Here is a 17,536-nt window from a genome sequence, read left to right on the forward strand (position 1 = left end):
TATTAACCAAAAATTCATGTGATTTCAGTTCGTTTTATCGTGTTTGCCTCCTCCACTGACCTTCAACAACAAAAAAATCCCAATGACAGAACTTCTTATGGTTGAAATCTTACGGCATGCGCTTAAATTTGTTCAGGTATGTTCTTCAGCTCATTTTGTCGCTGTTTTGTGGGAATTTAGGTTTAAAAAGAATAGATGTAGCAATTAGTATATTTACTTTTCCAATGTCTGTTTAATATGATAATCATTGTCTTTTTTTTTTACGTTGCTATGAATGGGTACTACTGCTAGAAGAAACAAAAGAATTCATGAATGCCCTTACAGAACAATTAGTATTTTTATGGTATATCTTTACTACCCATTCAAAGATTGATGTCTTCAAAGTTGTCTTTGTATATTTAGTGCAACATCTTATATAATGTTCTATATTAACCAGGAGTATTTTTATCATGCAGCTTCGTGGTAAGACAACTGACATCCTAAAGCATTCCTTTCCAGTAACCAAGCTTGATACAAAGCGTATTATCACATTTGCTAACCAGTCAGACTACATTTCATTCAGGTTAGTTTCATTCTTCGTAGTAATTCAATTACTTAAAACTTAATGGTGTCATACGAACATAATAAAGCTTGTAATGTGTATCTTTCGCATTACCTATTCTTAAACAAGTAGATATATATCTGACTTCTATTTCAGTAAATTGCACCAGATCATGTTCTATTTTTCCTTTTGTTTTCCGTTATATTTTATTTCTTTTTCACAGTTCATCATTTCAGGAATGTCTCTTTTAGTTGTTTCAGCCATTAGATTCTACACTTCTGTTCCAGCAAGATTAGCATATTGAATCTTTTAGAAAATCGTTAACCTTTGTTTAGTTCTGTCATGGCGGTGTACACGGATTTGCCTAAAATATCCTAACAAATAGAAAGGTCGCTTGATTGTTTCAAACCAGCAACTTCATGATTGAATGTTCAGATTTGCTTGGAATGTTATGTCTGCTTAAAGTTAATTTTTTTCTTTCTTTTTAGATTGCAATGAAAGTTTCTAAATTGCTTATATGAGGTTCTAAAATTTTTCCTTGTAAGTTATGTGAACATAGGGAGATCAAACGGTCTCATTTGGGTTTTTAGTAAAAAATGCCAATGTGTTCGTTTCATGTAGGATTGTTGTTAATCTGAAGTTGTCAACCTACCAAGTTTAGCCTTTTCATCCTATGAGAAACATAATATCTTAATTAGTTATTCTGATTGCTAAATATTCTAATCTACATTTCTACACGTTCTAATTGTGCTGGACAATTTACCTATTGTTATATCTGTTCTATGTACAGTTAAGTCAAGAGTATGGAGTTTATCAACTTTGTGTTTTCTAGCACGTGGAATGCAGATAACGTACATTGGCCTCTCAGTTGGAAAAAAATGGACATAAAGTGGATAAGTGCACCACTTTGTAACAAGTTATAAGGATTTTAGTTTAGATGCTTGTCAATCGATAGATCCTATTCCTGCTTCTGTTTGCATTACTATTGACCACTGTTGAGATCAGTATAACTTCCTACTTTCTGTCAGAGCAACATATTTTATTTTTTGAGTACTACTGAAGGGTTATCACTTTTGGCATTACAATTATACTTCTGCGAAAATGAGGTAGCAAGCATATTTGCTAAGGAAATCGATACTTTAGCTCTAAATTGCCCCTTGCAACTTCATTTGAATCTGTTGCTTCAAATAATCATAGAGGACATACGAAAACTTTACGGTTGTGCCCGGGCTAATCGTCACTAGTACTATATAGAAGAGCCCTAAAGCAAGCAGGAGACCGTCGACATCCCTGCTTGCCGATCAAGGGCTATTTGGTTATTTTAGTCCAGCTGTATATTGAATTGTCTATTATGACCCTTATCAATGTCACTTAATGCTGATTAGAATATAGATTCTAAGGTCAATTTAACCTATCCCACCTGGCACTCACCGCTACAGATGTTGCCTTTGTGTATTTTGCATCATATTTCAAGCGTTAATCACCAGATTTCATCTTACTTTACTCTGTTCCATCGTCTTTCCCTACTGCGCTTCTTCTCCAATCGTAGTTTTCTCTGCTCTCTATCGTCTTTCCCCGCTGTACTTCTTCTCCAACAATTCTCGATTTCTCTCCGGGATTCTCTTCTGTGAATATCAATATTTCTGGTGAGTGTTTCTGTAATATTGCAGTGCCCTTTTTCTGTTTGCTTTGCTTCCTGTTTAGTCGGTTTTTACTGAGCATATATCTGTATAGTAGAAATTGTTTGTGGTTCTGTTGGTTCTTGAATAGACCACTGAAGGATCTTTCTTTGGGTTCCTGAATGTGTTATGGTCAAATTTGATTACATCTTGTACAGATTGAATTGGTACACTTCTAATAAAACTCATATCATCACTGAAATTGCAAAAGAGTGTGGGATAGATTTCCAAAGAAACTATTTATTTTATTTTGCTACAAAATAGCTGCGTCCGAAGGTAAAACTTTGGGTATCGCGGGATCGAAAGGTAAGCATCACAGTATGATAAGATTCTTCTTGAATGACTGCGTGTCTCTTTGTTTGTGTCGAGTGAGTACTTTACCGACGCCCACAAGCTGTTTGTTTTTCTGCCTCTGTCAATATCAATGTCGTGAGCCAAAAAAATATCATCTTTAATATTAGCCATCATTAAATAAATTGAGAAAACTTGACCCGATCAAACTAGCTTCTACCTTTTGCTTCTTTAGGTGTGTATAATATCCTCTAAGAACTTCATTGATGTATCCAAAAAAATTGTTAGCATGATATTTGTTGCTACAGTAGCAAGAACCTCTTGGCCAAGTGATAAAGTTAAATTTTAAACCAGAAGCAAACAATGGAAATACCAATCAAACACTAGCCTACGTAGAAACTTTCATCAGACATACCAATGAAGGGCCATATAAGTATATTGATCCAAAATCTAAGTTGAAATGCATTTGTCAAAGGGCATACATTGCCTCTTCAATACAACGCATATTTCATTGTCTTAAATTCAATATGAAGTTACTGAGTTGGTGAATTGTGTAACAGAACATTATCCTTTATTCTCCGGTAGGAAATAAGTAATCATATCTCCCTGTTGTGTCTATCATGTTGTAATATTTGTAATATCTTTTCTCTACTTAGTTACAGAGTAAGTATGCCAACATAGAAAAAATTCTGTATATTCCAAATAGGCTGGAATTTCCTTGATATGATAAAAAAAATACAAATACCTGCAAATTTTCAGCTTTTCGAAAACTAATTGGCAAAATAATATGAAATAGAATTTAAATGGGCAAGATTAGTAGTTTTTAGAGACTACTGAATACGAAATAAGGATCATGAAGTTTCATAACAATAAAATGATTCAAAGTAAGTCTTGATTTTGTTTTCTTAACCTTGACTATCAATGCTTGGAGGTAGTATGATGACTTATCCTGGGTTTCTTCTGAAAGATTAGTTACCTAGCTGGAGGTAGTTTTATTTAAATTGTTGAAATTGCAGATGTCGACAGACAATAAAACCAAAGCGTCAACTAGCTGCCCACCAAAAAAGAAGTGACGGTACTCAGCAGAAACAATCTCTAAAGTCAAGCTTAGGAGACGTGACATGTATAAACAGTTACCAGTTGATAAAAAAGAGTCGCTTCTATCACAGCGACGATTAAAAGAGCTTGAATAAAAAAACAACACGTACTGATTGATTACACTGAAGAAGAGTCATTGTTCCAAGCTGGGGCTAACTTGCGTAAGCAAAGAACTCTCACGATAAACGAACCATCTTCTGTTGGTAACAAAGGTACGAAATGAAAAGAAGGTATAGTTCTTACATGAAAATATGTGTTGCTTTGATGGTACTGGTTACATTAAATTTTCTAATGGTAAACATGTTTTGCTTCCTATATTAGTTGATATATCTGCATTTGACGGGGCAGTAATTGATTCTAACAAAGAAGACTATTTGTCTGTGTTTGAACTTGGTAAGTAACAAGAAAGTATATTGTTTCACTTTATATTTATTGTATTTTAATATATTAATTACAATTTTTTGTACATTAGGTTCGACATCTGGTGTACCTTGCGAGGGACACGATGCAGAGCCGTCGGCTGTTAAAAATAAAGGTTTTCCTCAATTTTTATCTTATAAAGACGTTCATTTTTACTCTTTTCACAGGAATAATATTATATGTTATTTATCTTAAATGTGTCTATAAGCTAAAAAAATACATAAATACTTTGTGCTTTTTCCTGATCAGTTTTGTACCTACTCAGGCTTCATTATACGCTTTTAAACATCTTGACAATTTTGTTTGCCAGCTGCCAGCCTTGAAGCTCATGTGCCTAAATTGAGGAGCAATTTGGAAAAAAGGAAGAGTATATGTGATGCTCCTACCATTCGTGAAACAGGTAAACTTAGCCTTTATATTATACTTTGTTGGCAATGACATATTAAACCATGCGTGTCTACGCATACCTCATGTTACATTAATGTCTACCATAATGATACTTTGACGTATTCAGCTAATAACCGGACCAGAAAGGTATGCTTGGCTACTAAAGAGCAACAATGTGACTATGTTGTTCTAAAAAAGGTTTCGAATTGCCAGTACTGTGGTGCCAAAAAATTTGAGTATGAACCTCCAGGATTTTGTTGTAGCAACGGTTCGGTTAAGTTGACATCACATGAAATGCTTGCTGAACTATTGAATCTCTATTTAGCCAATACTGAAGAACCTGAGCACTTTCGTACTTACCTTAGAATGTACAATAACATGTTTGCGTTTACTTCACTTGGAGTGAACTATGACAAGGTGCTAGCGAAAAGAAATCATGGTATTTACACATTTGGAGTACAAGGACAAATGTATCACTTCATAAATGATTTAATTCCATCAAATCGACAACCAAGAAATTTACAACTGTATTTTTATGATGATAATACTAAAATGTTGAATCGAATGACTTACTCAGGTATACTTAGACAATCAGTTGTTGAGAAGTTAATGGATACACTGAAGATAAATCCCTACTGTATTTTCTTGAAATCTCTAATACATATTCCAGAATTATCAAACTTTTATATTGCATTGAGGAGTAGTTCTCGCTTAGATCAACGAATATATAACCTACCAACTGTGTCAGACGTAGCGGCGTTATGGCTAGAACAAGAAACAAATTATAATACTTCTGGACCCCATATTCGAATTTATACTCAAAGTAACAAGAGTCAGATGGTAAATTACTATTACGGTTGTTATGACCCTTTGCAATATCCACTTTTACTACCTTACGGTCAAAACGGATGGCATTCTGGTATTCAAAAGGTTGCACAACCTGGGAATAAATTGAGAAAAAAGAGAGCTTACTGCGAAAAAGAACAACTTCCAACTTTATCTAATATGTGTTCAATTGATGGGCTACTTGATATGGAAGCTTAAGTTCTGGAAAAGGGAAAACGAAAAAGGGATACTGTTTCTTGTCGTGAATATTATTGTTAAAAACTTCAGATGAGAAATAATGAAGAGAACGGAGTTTTACATTCTGGCAGATTGTTTCTACAATACTCTGTTGATGAGTTCATAAAAGTAGAAACTCAAAGGTTAGATTTTGCCTCATTTAACCAAGATTTATTTCGGATTGATGTACTACAAGAAATTCTTGATATCCTACGACTTGGTGAAAGAGAAGCTTCTAAGATAGGAAAAAAGAACTTTCTACCGACAAGTTTTACAGGTGGCCCGAGAGATATGCGTCAGCGTTATATAGATGCTATTGCGTTAGTGCAATACTTTGGAAAGCCTGATATATTTCTGACCATGACATGCAATCCCGCTTGGCCAGAAACAAAAGAGCATTTGCTCGCAACAGACGAAACTCAAAATAGGCCCGATTTAGTTAGTCGAGTATTTAGAGCGAAGGTAGAAAAGATGAAAACAGATATTTTAAAAAGAAACATATTTGGAAAAGTTGCAGCTTTTATGTACACTATAGAATTTCAAAAACGAGGTCTTCCACATGCTCATTTTCTTATCATACTTACTGATGACTATAAATTAGTGACACCTGAAGCTTATGACAAGTTTGTCTCTGCTGAGCTACCTGATCCTGATGCAAACTCTTGCTTACATAAACTTGTTATTAAACATATGATGCATGGGCATTGTGGTTATTTGAATCCTACAAATTCTTGTATGAACAAAAAAAAAAAGAATGCAAATTTAAGTATCCAAAGAGTTTTGCCGATGATACGAGAAAAGGAAAGGACTCATACCTAATTTATAGAAGACGAAACACTGGCAAATCTGTGAAAGTAAGAGAGCAATTTCTTGACAACTCCTGGGTTGTTCCTTACAATCTTTATCTGTTGTGCAAATATAATTGTCATATAAATGTCGAAGTTTGCTCAGATATTAAAGTTGTGAAATATATATACAAATATATCTGTAAAGGACATGATAAAATTTCATTTGGTCTATGTGAAGATAACACAAATATAGAAATAGATGAGATAAAAGAATATCAATCTGCTAGATGGGTATCGCCGCCCGAAGCTATGTGGCGCCTATTTGCCTTTCCTATCAGTGAAATGACTCCAAGTGTTTATCACCTCCAATTACATCTTGATGGACTGCAATTTGTTTCTTTTAAAAAAACTGACACAATAGACAGTATTGTGAAAAATCCTATGATTAAGAAGACGATGTTGACAGAATTCTTCTTGATGAATGAAACAAATAAAGATGCTAAACAGTTGAAGTTATTGTATAAAGATTTCCCACAATATTTCGTATGGTCATCTACGTACAAAATGTGGACTCGACGACAACGAGGTAATGTTATTGGGCGAGTTGTAACGTGCCATCCAACAGAAGGAGAAAGATATTACCTTAGATTACTACTAATGAATGTGAGAGGACCAAAATCATACGAAGATCTTCTGACAGTAAATGGGATATGCTGTGACACATTTAGAGAATCTGCAGAAAAAGAGGACTGTTGTATTGTGATAATAGCTTGATTGATTGTATGTCGGAGGCTGCTTGTTACCAAATGCCTTATAGTTTAAGACGTTTATTTGCTACAATATTAGTATATTGCAGCCCTAGCTAATCCAGCAGAACTTTGGAAACAATTTGAAGATTCAATGTCCAAAGATTTTAAAATTCTAGCAAATATAGCCGCAAAAGATATTCACCTTGTTGTCCTAAATCACATTAATTATATGCTACATTCTATGGGGTGTGATATTAACGAGTTCAACTTTGTTTTAGAGACTATCAGATCTTCAAAAATGACAAATGAAGCGAAAGAAGTATATTTCGAAAGAAACATCATTGTTAGTGATGAAGATTTATTGTTACATAGAAAATTAAATATTGAACAAAAAAGGCATATGATGCAATTCTTGATAGAGTATTTGGCAACAATTCAGGAGCCTTTTTTATTGATGGTCCTGGAGGAAGTGGTAAGACATCCTTATACTGTGCGTTGTTAGCAACTGTGAGATCAAAAGGATTTGTAGCTTTAGCAACAACAACCTCTAGCGTGCAGCTTCGATCCTTCCGGAAGGACGGACGGCTCATTCACGTTTTAAATTATAATGTCGATGAAAAGTTCTCTTGCAATATCAACAAGCAAAGTTCACTTGCATGTTTGATTCGGGATGCAAAATTAATTGTGTGGGATGAAGTATCGATGGCAAAAAGAACATGATTGAAGCATTAGACTCTCTTCTGAAAGATCTTATGGACACAAATATGCTTTTCGGTGGAAAAGTTGTTGTTTTTGGAGGAGATTTTAGACAAACCCTTCCAGTTGTTCGAAGTGGTAAAAAGGAAGACTTTATTCGGGAAAGCATACTCAACTCTGAAATATGGAATCATCTTGAAAAATTATGACTATCAGAGAATATGCGTGCAAAAACCGATCCTTCTTTTTGTGAATATTTGATGCGAATTGGAAACGAAAAAGAAAAGACAAATATTGATGATAAAATAAAAATTTCGAGGTCTTTCATTGTTCCTTATATTACTGAAAAAGAGTCGTTGGATCTCTTATTCAAAATAATATATCCTGATTTGCATACTTCTTTTCATGATTCTGTTTTTTTAACTTCTCGTGTTATTTTGACGACCAAAAATGACTTTGTTGATGAATTAAATGATAGGCTTATAGCCCAAGTTCTAGTATGCATACTGGTGATCGCACAGCAGCAACAAAACCAAATTCTGGGCAGCAGCAACTCACAACAACTACTCCAATTATTTCGGTTGAGGAGAGACAACTACTGGATGCAATTGTAAGTACTGCTCCTCTACGTTCTTTAAGTCATACAGTCTCTCGCACTGGTCGTGGGAATGTGAGCAGGAACAAATCACAAAAACAACAACAAAGTACGGCAAATATGGTTCCTGCACAAGCTGGAAATACATTGATGACTCAAGGTGTTTCTCAACACATGCCAAATCCAATTTTGGTAGGTAGAGATATATATATGAAGAAGGGGAGGAAGATGATATCTTAAATCAATGCTGGACAGAGGCATCAAGAAAAGGTGACCTATCACCTATGCATAGTGGAAAAATAAAAAAGGCACATACAAGGAAAAATAGTTGGGACGACAAGGTCAGTGATTTTTTAAATGTTAGGCGACCTCCAATGAGAGTTGCCAAACAAAAGAAGGCTGCCCCAACTACCTCAACGAGGTCCAACCGTTCAAAAAAGAAATGATGATTTTTGAATACTTTTTGAACACGGTTGAGGAAAACAACAAAGAACTGCAAATTGAAGATTTTACATGTTTGGAAAAGAAGGGACATGAACCAAATTGGTACGTCATTCTATTATACCACTTTATTAGTATTCTCATTTGTAATATCATCACAGAGTATGTTATAAACTCTGTGATGATCATTGAATATTTGGTACTCTCCGGTTCTTATTTTTTACATGCGTGCTAGTAGGTGAGGCCTTTTCATTGCCTCAATAGGATTAGTAAGGTAAGGTTTAGCCCGGTTTGAGTTGCCTTGGTCCTATGCCTTTGGAAAAATATCCACACGGCTATGAGATTATATGCCCTCGTGAGACTTTGCCGGCAGCTACACCATGAATCCTCTACATGAGGCTGCCATCATAACGCAATGTGAGGCGCAGAGGAGTGATTATATAGCCAAGGCATATAGGTAACAATACCGGTGCTATTGTCCCCCTTATTTGTACTGTTCCTAATTGTTGTATTTTCTGTTCTTTTTTTTTTTAATTAATAAAAAAAAAATAGCCCTAGGCGCTTGCCTAGCGGATTGCTGAAAAAAAAAATTCCTAAAGATGCTAGGACATTTGTTGCAACTGATGAAACTGTTGAACCGACTGATCAGAGTCAGTTTGAAGATTTTTTACTCATTGAACCCAGGTTTACCTCCTTACAAATTAACCTTGAAAGAAAATTGTCCTGTTATGTTGCTATGGAACTTAAATCCTTGTGAAGGTTTGTGTAACGGTACACGACTCATATGCTGTGATTTTAAGAGTCGTGTTATAAGCGCTAAAATTGCGAGTGGTGATTTTAAGAATACACATGTATTTATTCCGAGAATACCATTGTTATCATCAGACGATGAGAAGTTGCCTATCCCATTTAAAAGAACACAATTTCCATTACGCTTGTGTTTCGCTATGACGATAAATAAAGCGCAAGGACAAACATTAGATTATGTTGGAATCTATTTGCGCGAGCTAGTATTTTCTCATGGACAACTATATGTTGCTTTATCAAGAGCAAAGAGTTCAAGCTGTATAAAAATATTAATCCGACCACCTACAACAGATAATGATGATGACCAGTCTACATATATATATGTTATATGATGAAATCATTCAAAAAGCTCTTCTATAAGTTTGTAGCTCTCTTGTTTATGTTTCTTGGGTAGCCATATATTCGTCTTGCTGACTGCTGGTGATCATTCACTAATTCTTAGAAAAAGGGGAAACAACTTATAATGTTCTTTGGTAATTGTTGTACTTATTGTTTATTTCAATAATTCTCCTGGAGCTTGAAATAATTTCTCTGCAATTTGGTATCCACTAAATAAGAGTTAGCTTGTATACTTGTAAATCATTGCTAAACTTTTACTGTTCTCATATAGTTATTTTTATGCACAGTATATAGACCAAAATGTTCACATTATCAAAATATTGATATTAACAAATGCAAAATTGCAAAGCTTAGTACATATTTTTGCTATTTTTATTAAACTCTATGAAGATAACCTAGCTGACCCTTATCTCAATAAAAAATTCACGTTTTTAACTCGCCTGTGTTCAAGTTATATTGTGACACAGCCGGTCCCAAGCCCGGACAAAGGAGGAGGGTTTTTCTGTTTATTAGAAGTTAGTTTAATTTGTTGCTTCAATTCTACTCTTTGTGAATTTATTCTTCTCTGCTAAAATAAAGTTGCTTAGTTGCCAAACAAATTTTCATAGCTAACTGCATTATTTTCTTTTGTATCTTACAGTTAGGTAAATCCTATCCAGTTGCATTGAAGAGTATAACAATGATAGCATATATGACACATTTAAAGGTTGCTTTTATTAGCAGAGTAGACGGAGGAATTGGACTAGGCACAAGTTTGTTGCTGCAGTTGTTTTACACTCTCTGCCGTGGTCTTCTGTGCCTTTTTTTCCCCTGAAAACTGCCAAAGCTAAGATGTTAAGAAATCTAAATGCTCATGAAAGTTTAAAGGTTGTTGAATGAGTGTGTTGACTCCAATCACTTTATATGTTTCAAGAGGCTAAGATGTTAGAAAATCTAAATACTTATGAAAGTGTAGAGGTTGCTGAATTAAGTTCTGATAATTAATTTATAAGATCAAAAGTTATGAGTTCTAATGGAAAAATTAAAATTTTAGATCATTCTTAACACTTCTATGTTACTTTCATGCATTTGCTATTCTCTTTGTTCCAATTTTATAGTTCTTACTACTTTTTTTTTTTTATGAGGATTATTCTCTAATATATGGCTCATTCCTTCTGGGCTTGAACTCAAGTCTATGCATGACTATTGCAGGGCAATACTTCTTCTGATTTCATGTAGAGGTACCTTCTATTACTATTGGTACTATGTGCTTTACGGAGAATGAAGACCAGCTAAAGAAGAACAACTCAATTCTTTCTTTTAAAATTTATGTGCACTGATTCATGAAGAACACTTTAGTATATCTGGTCACCACAAACTACAATGTTGTTTCAAATAAATTAGAGTATTTAGTATTCAAAACCTATTACTTAGATAGTAATTTTCTTACCTTATACATCTAATGAGTCAACGTTGATGCTCGACACTGTCTTAAATTATCTAATATATTGCTATTGCCCATTTCATTATTTTTTTGTAAGTACCAATTTGCCATTTTGTTATCTGCAAAATCTTTTAATGTGTCATTCATTATACAACAGTTATTCACTTGTTCATTGATGCCTGAAGCTTAATACTTTGACACTCTGTTCATTCTTGTGACGTCACTGTGATTATTCTGGAGATAAGTAAATTTTGATATTGTCTTGCAGTGGCACAAGGCAAAGGAAGACTCGACTGCAAATTGATCTTCAGTATCTGAGTTTGGTGATGATGATTTTGCTGTTGGTTCTTGGGAACAGAGAGAGATAGTAAGTCGAGATGGACACATGAAGCTTCAAACTCAGGTATTCTATGACTTTCATCGAATTGGTGAAACTATGTTACTTTTACTACGATGGTTTTCCTGATTTAATAGATAAACCAATAACTCATAGCCAAGTGCTAAATATTCCAGAGGAGTTAGAAAAATGTACAGTACGTCTTTGATATTTTTTTTTAACTCTGCGTGCTCATATGTCAAAGAAGTAACTTAAACTTATAATTGTATTTCTCTTAGTTATGAAAGTGTATGTAAAATGGTGATTCCGCATAATGTTTCAACACATACGTCTACGCATTTGATTTTTCTTTCTCTTACGCTGTTCGATGTGTTTCTGACTAAGCTTACTAACAAAAAATTCATGTGATTTCAGTTCGTTTTATCGTGTTTGCCTCTTCCACTGACCTTCAACAACAAAAAAATCCCAATGACACAACTTCTTTTGGTTGAAATCTTTCGGTATGTGCTTAAATTTGTTCAGGTATTTTCTTTAGCTCATTTTTGTCTCTGTTTTGCAGGAATTTAGGTTTAAAGTGAATAGATGTAACAACTATTGTATTTACTTTTCCCATGTCTGTTTAATATCATAGTCGTTATCTTTCTTTTACATTGCTATGAATGGGTACAACTGCTAGAAGAAACAAAAGATTTCTTGAATGCCTTTACAGAACGATTAGTATTTTCAGGGTATATCTTTATACCCATTCAAAGATTGATGTTCTTAAAGTTTTCAAACTATGTATTCCAACTTCGAATTTTTATAAAGAAGCATTTTATGCACTTCCATCACTTACTGGATTTAAGCTACCTTTCCATTTATTATGTTAAGTCGAAGTTGTTCAAACTGCTCATTTCAAGTTTGTTGCTATATGAACTGATAATTGGCTGGATGGAAAGTGATAAATCATCTGTTTTTGATTCTTTTGCTGATCCCGGTTTCCTTATCATTCAGTTCCTGTTGCTGTGGCTCAATATGTTGTCTACATGTCTCTTTTGATATAATTGGTCCATTCTGAGTCTTATCACGCAATGTATAATATTTATACAGGTCTACCGGTTTTTAATGTTGATTGCATTTGAAAAAAAATTGCTCTATGATCATCTCTCCTTTATTCTTGGAAGCTATCTTGTTTCCTGGAAAATGATGGTGTGGCCAAGATCTTTCAGTTGCTACGGACAAACGTATTCCCTGGCATACTAACTCTTGCCCTTTGCTACAATAACATTGTTGTTCTATGAGGTAATTGTTCTTTACTGAGAGATTAAGATTAGAGGGAATGCTATTTCAATTCGTTGAATTTTAATTGCCATTCTGTAAAAAACAAATTCGTTGTCTTCCATTTTTTGATCCAAAAGGTGTAAACTTTTTTAACGTCTAACTGGTGCTCTTGTATTTTTTTTCCCGGGTCTGTATTCTGAAACCAATGTGCAATGGTTGGATTTATATCTACAAACAAAATAGTGGTGATGTTGAGAAAGAGTCTTGGTGGGACTTTCCAGTTCTTCTGTTGAGGCTTTGACTGCATAGCCACCCAATTAAATTTTATATTCTTAATATTATCAACCGAGCTTCTGCTGGCGATCTTGAGAAAGAAGACTTGGTAATTCCTGAGTCACCTTCACAATCTGCTGGCGTTGCGGGGCATTGCCCCTCAACACCAAGTAAAGAACGCACACCAAATGATAATTATTTGGATTTAAATGAATCAGAATGTCAGAGAACAGCTACTAGGCCATCATCTTCAGGATGCAGAGACAGCTTGGATTCTACCGTTTCTCCAAGTTCACGTGATAGCTGGCAAGGAAAGCTCTGTAAGGGCAGTGGTGAGCCACTTCGTAGTCTCCGTTTGACCTCAAAACTCCGTGACTTTCACAAGTTTGCTAAGGTTTGCGATGTGCGTTGGAAATTTACTCCAACAAGAAAGTATTTATCTCTTTGCAAAAAAATCTACTTTAGTTGCTGGGTATCATTAAAAGTATTTCAGTAATGTTTTTAGAATTTTATTTGTCTCTTGACACAAAATTCTTCCATATCCTGGAGACTTTTTTCTATGAAAAAGAAGATTCTAAGTCTTGAGCAAGTTCCTTTTCTCAATTAAAGGCATTTGCTTCTCCTTTTCAGGTAGATGCAGAACTAAATAAAGAGTTGGAGCAATGGAATGAGATGCTTAAAAGTGATGCAGTTAAACTATGCCAGGAAAATAATTTTAATTCAGGTTTCTTTGAAGGAAGTGATAGTAATTATGTGGTTGATGCTTATGAGCTAAAGGTACTAATGTCCTACTCAGCTTGTCCCTTGAGACACTATGGTAATTTGTCTTTCTGTAATCCTTTTCATGTTCAATTTTGCAACTTATAGATCAGGCTTGAGCACATTCTGGAGAGGATATCATTAATTTCTGATGCTGCAAATACAGACAAACCATCTGCAATCTCAGCCAGCTTGTTTATTGGTGGCGCACTTGCTGCTAGATCTGTGTACACACTGCAACATTTAGGGATCACACATATCTTATGTCTCTGTGCAAATGAAACGGGGCAGTCAGACTCCCAATTTCCTGATTTATATGAATATAAGAACTTTTCCGTGAGTCCTCAAAACCTTCTTGATTTTGTTTGATATACATTTTTCATGCTGGCTAAAATCTGGCATTTAATTTATGATAGGCCCTTCTGTTTGATGCATCTCTGACTACTTCTATCTTGAAGTCTTCTAAAGCAGTAAAAGTGCTAGAATTCTACTTATTTTGAGTCTTCATCATGTGGCTACTGAGATGACACCTGTTTCTCTTCACAAGATGCATCCCATCTTCCATTCTGTATAACTTTTTTGGTTGAGTATCCTAAAAATTAACTTAGGTGATTTGTATAGTCTTTGCATACTATGAAATAATTATCCTAAAACCTTTGATCTTTGACTCAGGAGGAAGTAGTTTTCAAACCTGTTAGAGTGTACAAGCTACAAATTTGAAGAAGTTTCTTACTGATGTTTCCAAGTTAGCAACTAAGTAATCTGTTGTTTATTTTTTAAAATATCTACTCGACTTGCTTGGGATTGAGGAAAAGTATTAGTAATAGTTGTTATTGTAAACAACTCTTAAACACACTTAGAAGCTCTTCAACTCTTGTATTTGTTGTATACTAACAGAGGTTGCATGTGTGGTGATACTTTTCTTGTATGGGCAGATATGTGATGAAAAAGATTCTAATATCAGTGAACTCTTTAACGAAGCTCATGATTTTATCGATCTTGTTGAAGAAAACGGCGGGAAGGTTCTGGTTCATTGTTTTGAAGGGAGAAGCAGGAGTGCTACAGTAGTTCTTGCTTATTTAATGCTCAGGAAGTAAGTGCAAAAGATTTAATGAATGGTTTATGCATTGACTTACGTTTTCTTACACATGTTTTGGTTTCAGCTTAATTTTTAATTATTTGTCGAAATGAAATATACTGTAATCCAACCGGGCCAATCCCATCTAGTAATATTTAAGATTGCATGAAGTATGATTTAATCTATAAAGCCAGAGAAAATAATGTCGAGCTAACTTTGCGTTACTATCATTCCAAACTGTCCAGACTTATGAAGTAGTAAATAATTGTAAGTGATATGTTCAATAAAGTTGCCGTGTTTTGGAAATGAAAAGTTGAAAATAAATTCTGAGTAGGAGTGTACATAAGTCGGGTTGATTCGGGTTTTGCAATTATCAAACAAAACTAATTGTATCGGGTTATAAAATTTAAAGACCAAATTAATAAAATTCGAATTTTTCAATTTCGGTTTTTCTCGAGTTTTCGGGTTAAAAGCACCACTCTTTTTTTTTAAAGAACTGTCACATGCATTCCACATATAGACTAGTGTTGCATTCCTTTTGGCCCTCCATAATTACTCGAATAATTAGTGACCACTCTTTTTTTAAAGAACTGTCACATGCATTCCACATATAGACTAGTGTTGCATTCCTTTTGGCCCTCCATAATTACTCGAATAATTAGTGATCATTTATCACATAATTAAAAGGAATTAGTTTTATTTTTTCAAAATTTGCTCTTATTTACATATTTCAATGTGTCAAGGTAATAATTAATTAAGGTTAATTTAATGAATACATCTTTTTTTCTCCAGGAGTTTGTATTTCCTTAATGGATGTGCCAAAGATAAAATTATCATTTATTGTGGATCGGAGGGAGTAGTATATTATATATATATATATATATATATATATATATATATATATATATATATATATATATATATATAGAGAGAGAGAGAGAGAGAGAGAGAGAGAGAGAGTTCTTTGTGTATATATTTTGTTATGGCAAAAGTTGGATTGCCTTCATAATTTTGATGCTTTCCAAGTGTTAACGTCTCCCTATTATTTCAAAGCACAGTAAAAGGTTGAGTTGAAATATAGAAATTATATTTTTTTATATAAGTTGACTTAAACAGAAAAAAGGCAAAGAAAGTAAGAAAGAATGAGACGAAAACGAATCCAAGATAAAGTTATGACATATATATTATTTTTTTTGCATAAGAAAATGAATTAATGGCAAAATAAAATTTGCCTAATGATGATTCGACGAGGAGGTATATATAACTCTTAAATTAAAAGGGAGTTTATCAGGTACTTGACATTATATGTGATTTTAATACTTTACCCGTCTCAAATTATTTGTCGTAATTTTCTTTTACACGCTCCTTAAAAGATATTAGTTTAAAGAAGTTTTGGAGTATTTTACCCTTATTTATATCTTAAAAATATAATCTCTCTTTAATCTTCATTGAATATTTACTCTATTTATGTGCTATCTTCATCTTCAAGAACAATTATTACTAAGAGTAAATGAAAAAAATAATTAATTTTGTCTTACACTTTTAAAATAACAAATAATTGGAGACAATTATTTTATAAAGCACGATAGATAATTTCAGACGGATAGAGTAATTTGTTTATTAATTAATTCCAAAAGGAAGATTTGTTTGATTATGTGTCTCTAGAAATCACATAAATAGTAAATTTTGGCATCGGAGGCGAAAAATGAGAGAGGTTACAGATCGAGGAAGATATTGTTTCCCCGTATTCAGTTAAAGAAATTAGATAAGTATTTTTCGTAAAAATGGCTTATGGTAGCCACTAAATAAGGTGGTGTTTATTTTTTATCCACCAATTCTAATATTGAGCAAAAATAATCACTATTCTATTAAAATTATTTTGAAAAGATAATTTTACCCTTTCTTCTATTCTTTTATTCCCAAACCCTTCTTTTATACGGTTCTGTGGATTTAATTTGAGAGCCAAAATTTTAGAGGCAAATTTCACTCCCTTAGTATCAGTATTGTTCCTTGCATGCAAATCTTTGTTCAATTTTGTTCCTGCCCAGCAATTCTCTGCGTATAGTTTGTTCCACTTAATCTCTTCTCCTTTGTCATCTTCTCTGCATCGAACCACCGAACTGGTATATTTTTTTATTTTGCTTTTTTTATTTTATTTTTCTTTTTGTATATCTCTAACCGCGATCAATGCTGTGTTTGTCATCAAGTATGTGTGAAATGTCGAAAATAATGATTATAACTTGATTCAGTGTGGAATAAGGAGCGGATTTTTGTGAGGAAGTTATTTATAACTTTTTGGTATTGAAATGTGTTTGTGATTCAATCAATATATTTGATTATGTAAGAACATTTCATAAAAATAGTCCTAAAAATTTGTAAGCTAACTATGTTTATGAATTTTTAGTTAACTGTGCTTTTATAAAAGATGCATCTACTTAGGTCCTGGATTTTAGTTTTTTAGTTTAAATATTAAGGACATTTCGGAAAAATAGTCCTAAGAATTTGTAAGCTAA

At 33.7% G+C, this 17,536-nt stretch overlaps 2 protein-coding genes across 19 annotated transcripts; both read left to right on the forward strand.

Moving 5' to 3' along the window:
• The first annotated feature begins 1,596 nt into the window (after positions 1-1,596).
• LOC142170755 (dual specificity protein phosphatase PHS1-like) lies at positions 1,597-16,029 on the forward strand. 18 transcript variants are annotated; one of them, XM_075233230.1, is made up of 15 exons: positions 1,597-2,187; positions 3,528-3,821; positions 3,931-4,002; positions 4,082-4,144; positions 4,340-4,429; positions 8,190-8,852; positions 10,534-11,113; positions 11,585-11,719; positions 12,068-12,153; positions 12,743-12,934; positions 13,157-13,518; positions 13,817-13,963; positions 14,054-14,281; positions 14,881-15,038; positions 15,816-16,029. In XM_075233230.1, exons 11-15 carry the CDS (start codon positions 13,396-13,398, stop codon positions 15,949-15,951), a joined length of 792 nt encoding a protein of 263 aa, XP_075089331.1. In that variant the 5' UTR covers positions 1,597-2,187; positions 3,528-3,821; positions 3,931-4,002; positions 4,082-4,144; positions 4,340-4,429; positions 8,190-8,852; positions 10,534-11,113; positions 11,585-11,719; positions 12,068-12,153; positions 12,743-12,934; positions 13,157-13,395; the 3' UTR covers positions 15,952-16,029. The 18 variants fall into 18 exon arrangements, with proteins under 18 accessions (XP_075089331.1, XP_075089334.1, XP_075089330.1 ...); XM_075233233.1 differs by having other exon boundaries at positions 10,534-10,760; positions 11,085-11,113; positions 12,068-12,934; XM_075233229.1 differs by having other exon boundaries at positions 10,534-11,719; positions 12,068-12,175.
• On the forward strand, positions 5,530-7,040 carry LOC142170362 (uncharacterized). Its single transcript, XM_075232259.1, has 2 exons — positions 5,530-6,211; positions 6,505-7,040. The coding sequence occupies exons 1-2, from the start codon at positions 5,530-5,532 to the stop codon at positions 7,038-7,040; spliced, it is 1,218 nt and encodes a 405-aa protein (XP_075088360.1).
• Positions 16,030-17,536: the final 1,507 nt, after the last annotated feature.

This window comes from Nicotiana tabacum, chromosome 16 (genome assembly GCF_000715075.1).
Source record: "Nicotiana tabacum cultivar K326 chromosome 16, ASM71507v2, whole genome shotgun sequence".
Lineage (NCBI taxonomy): Eukaryota > Viridiplantae > Streptophyta > Magnoliopsida > Solanales > Solanaceae > Nicotiana > Nicotiana tabacum.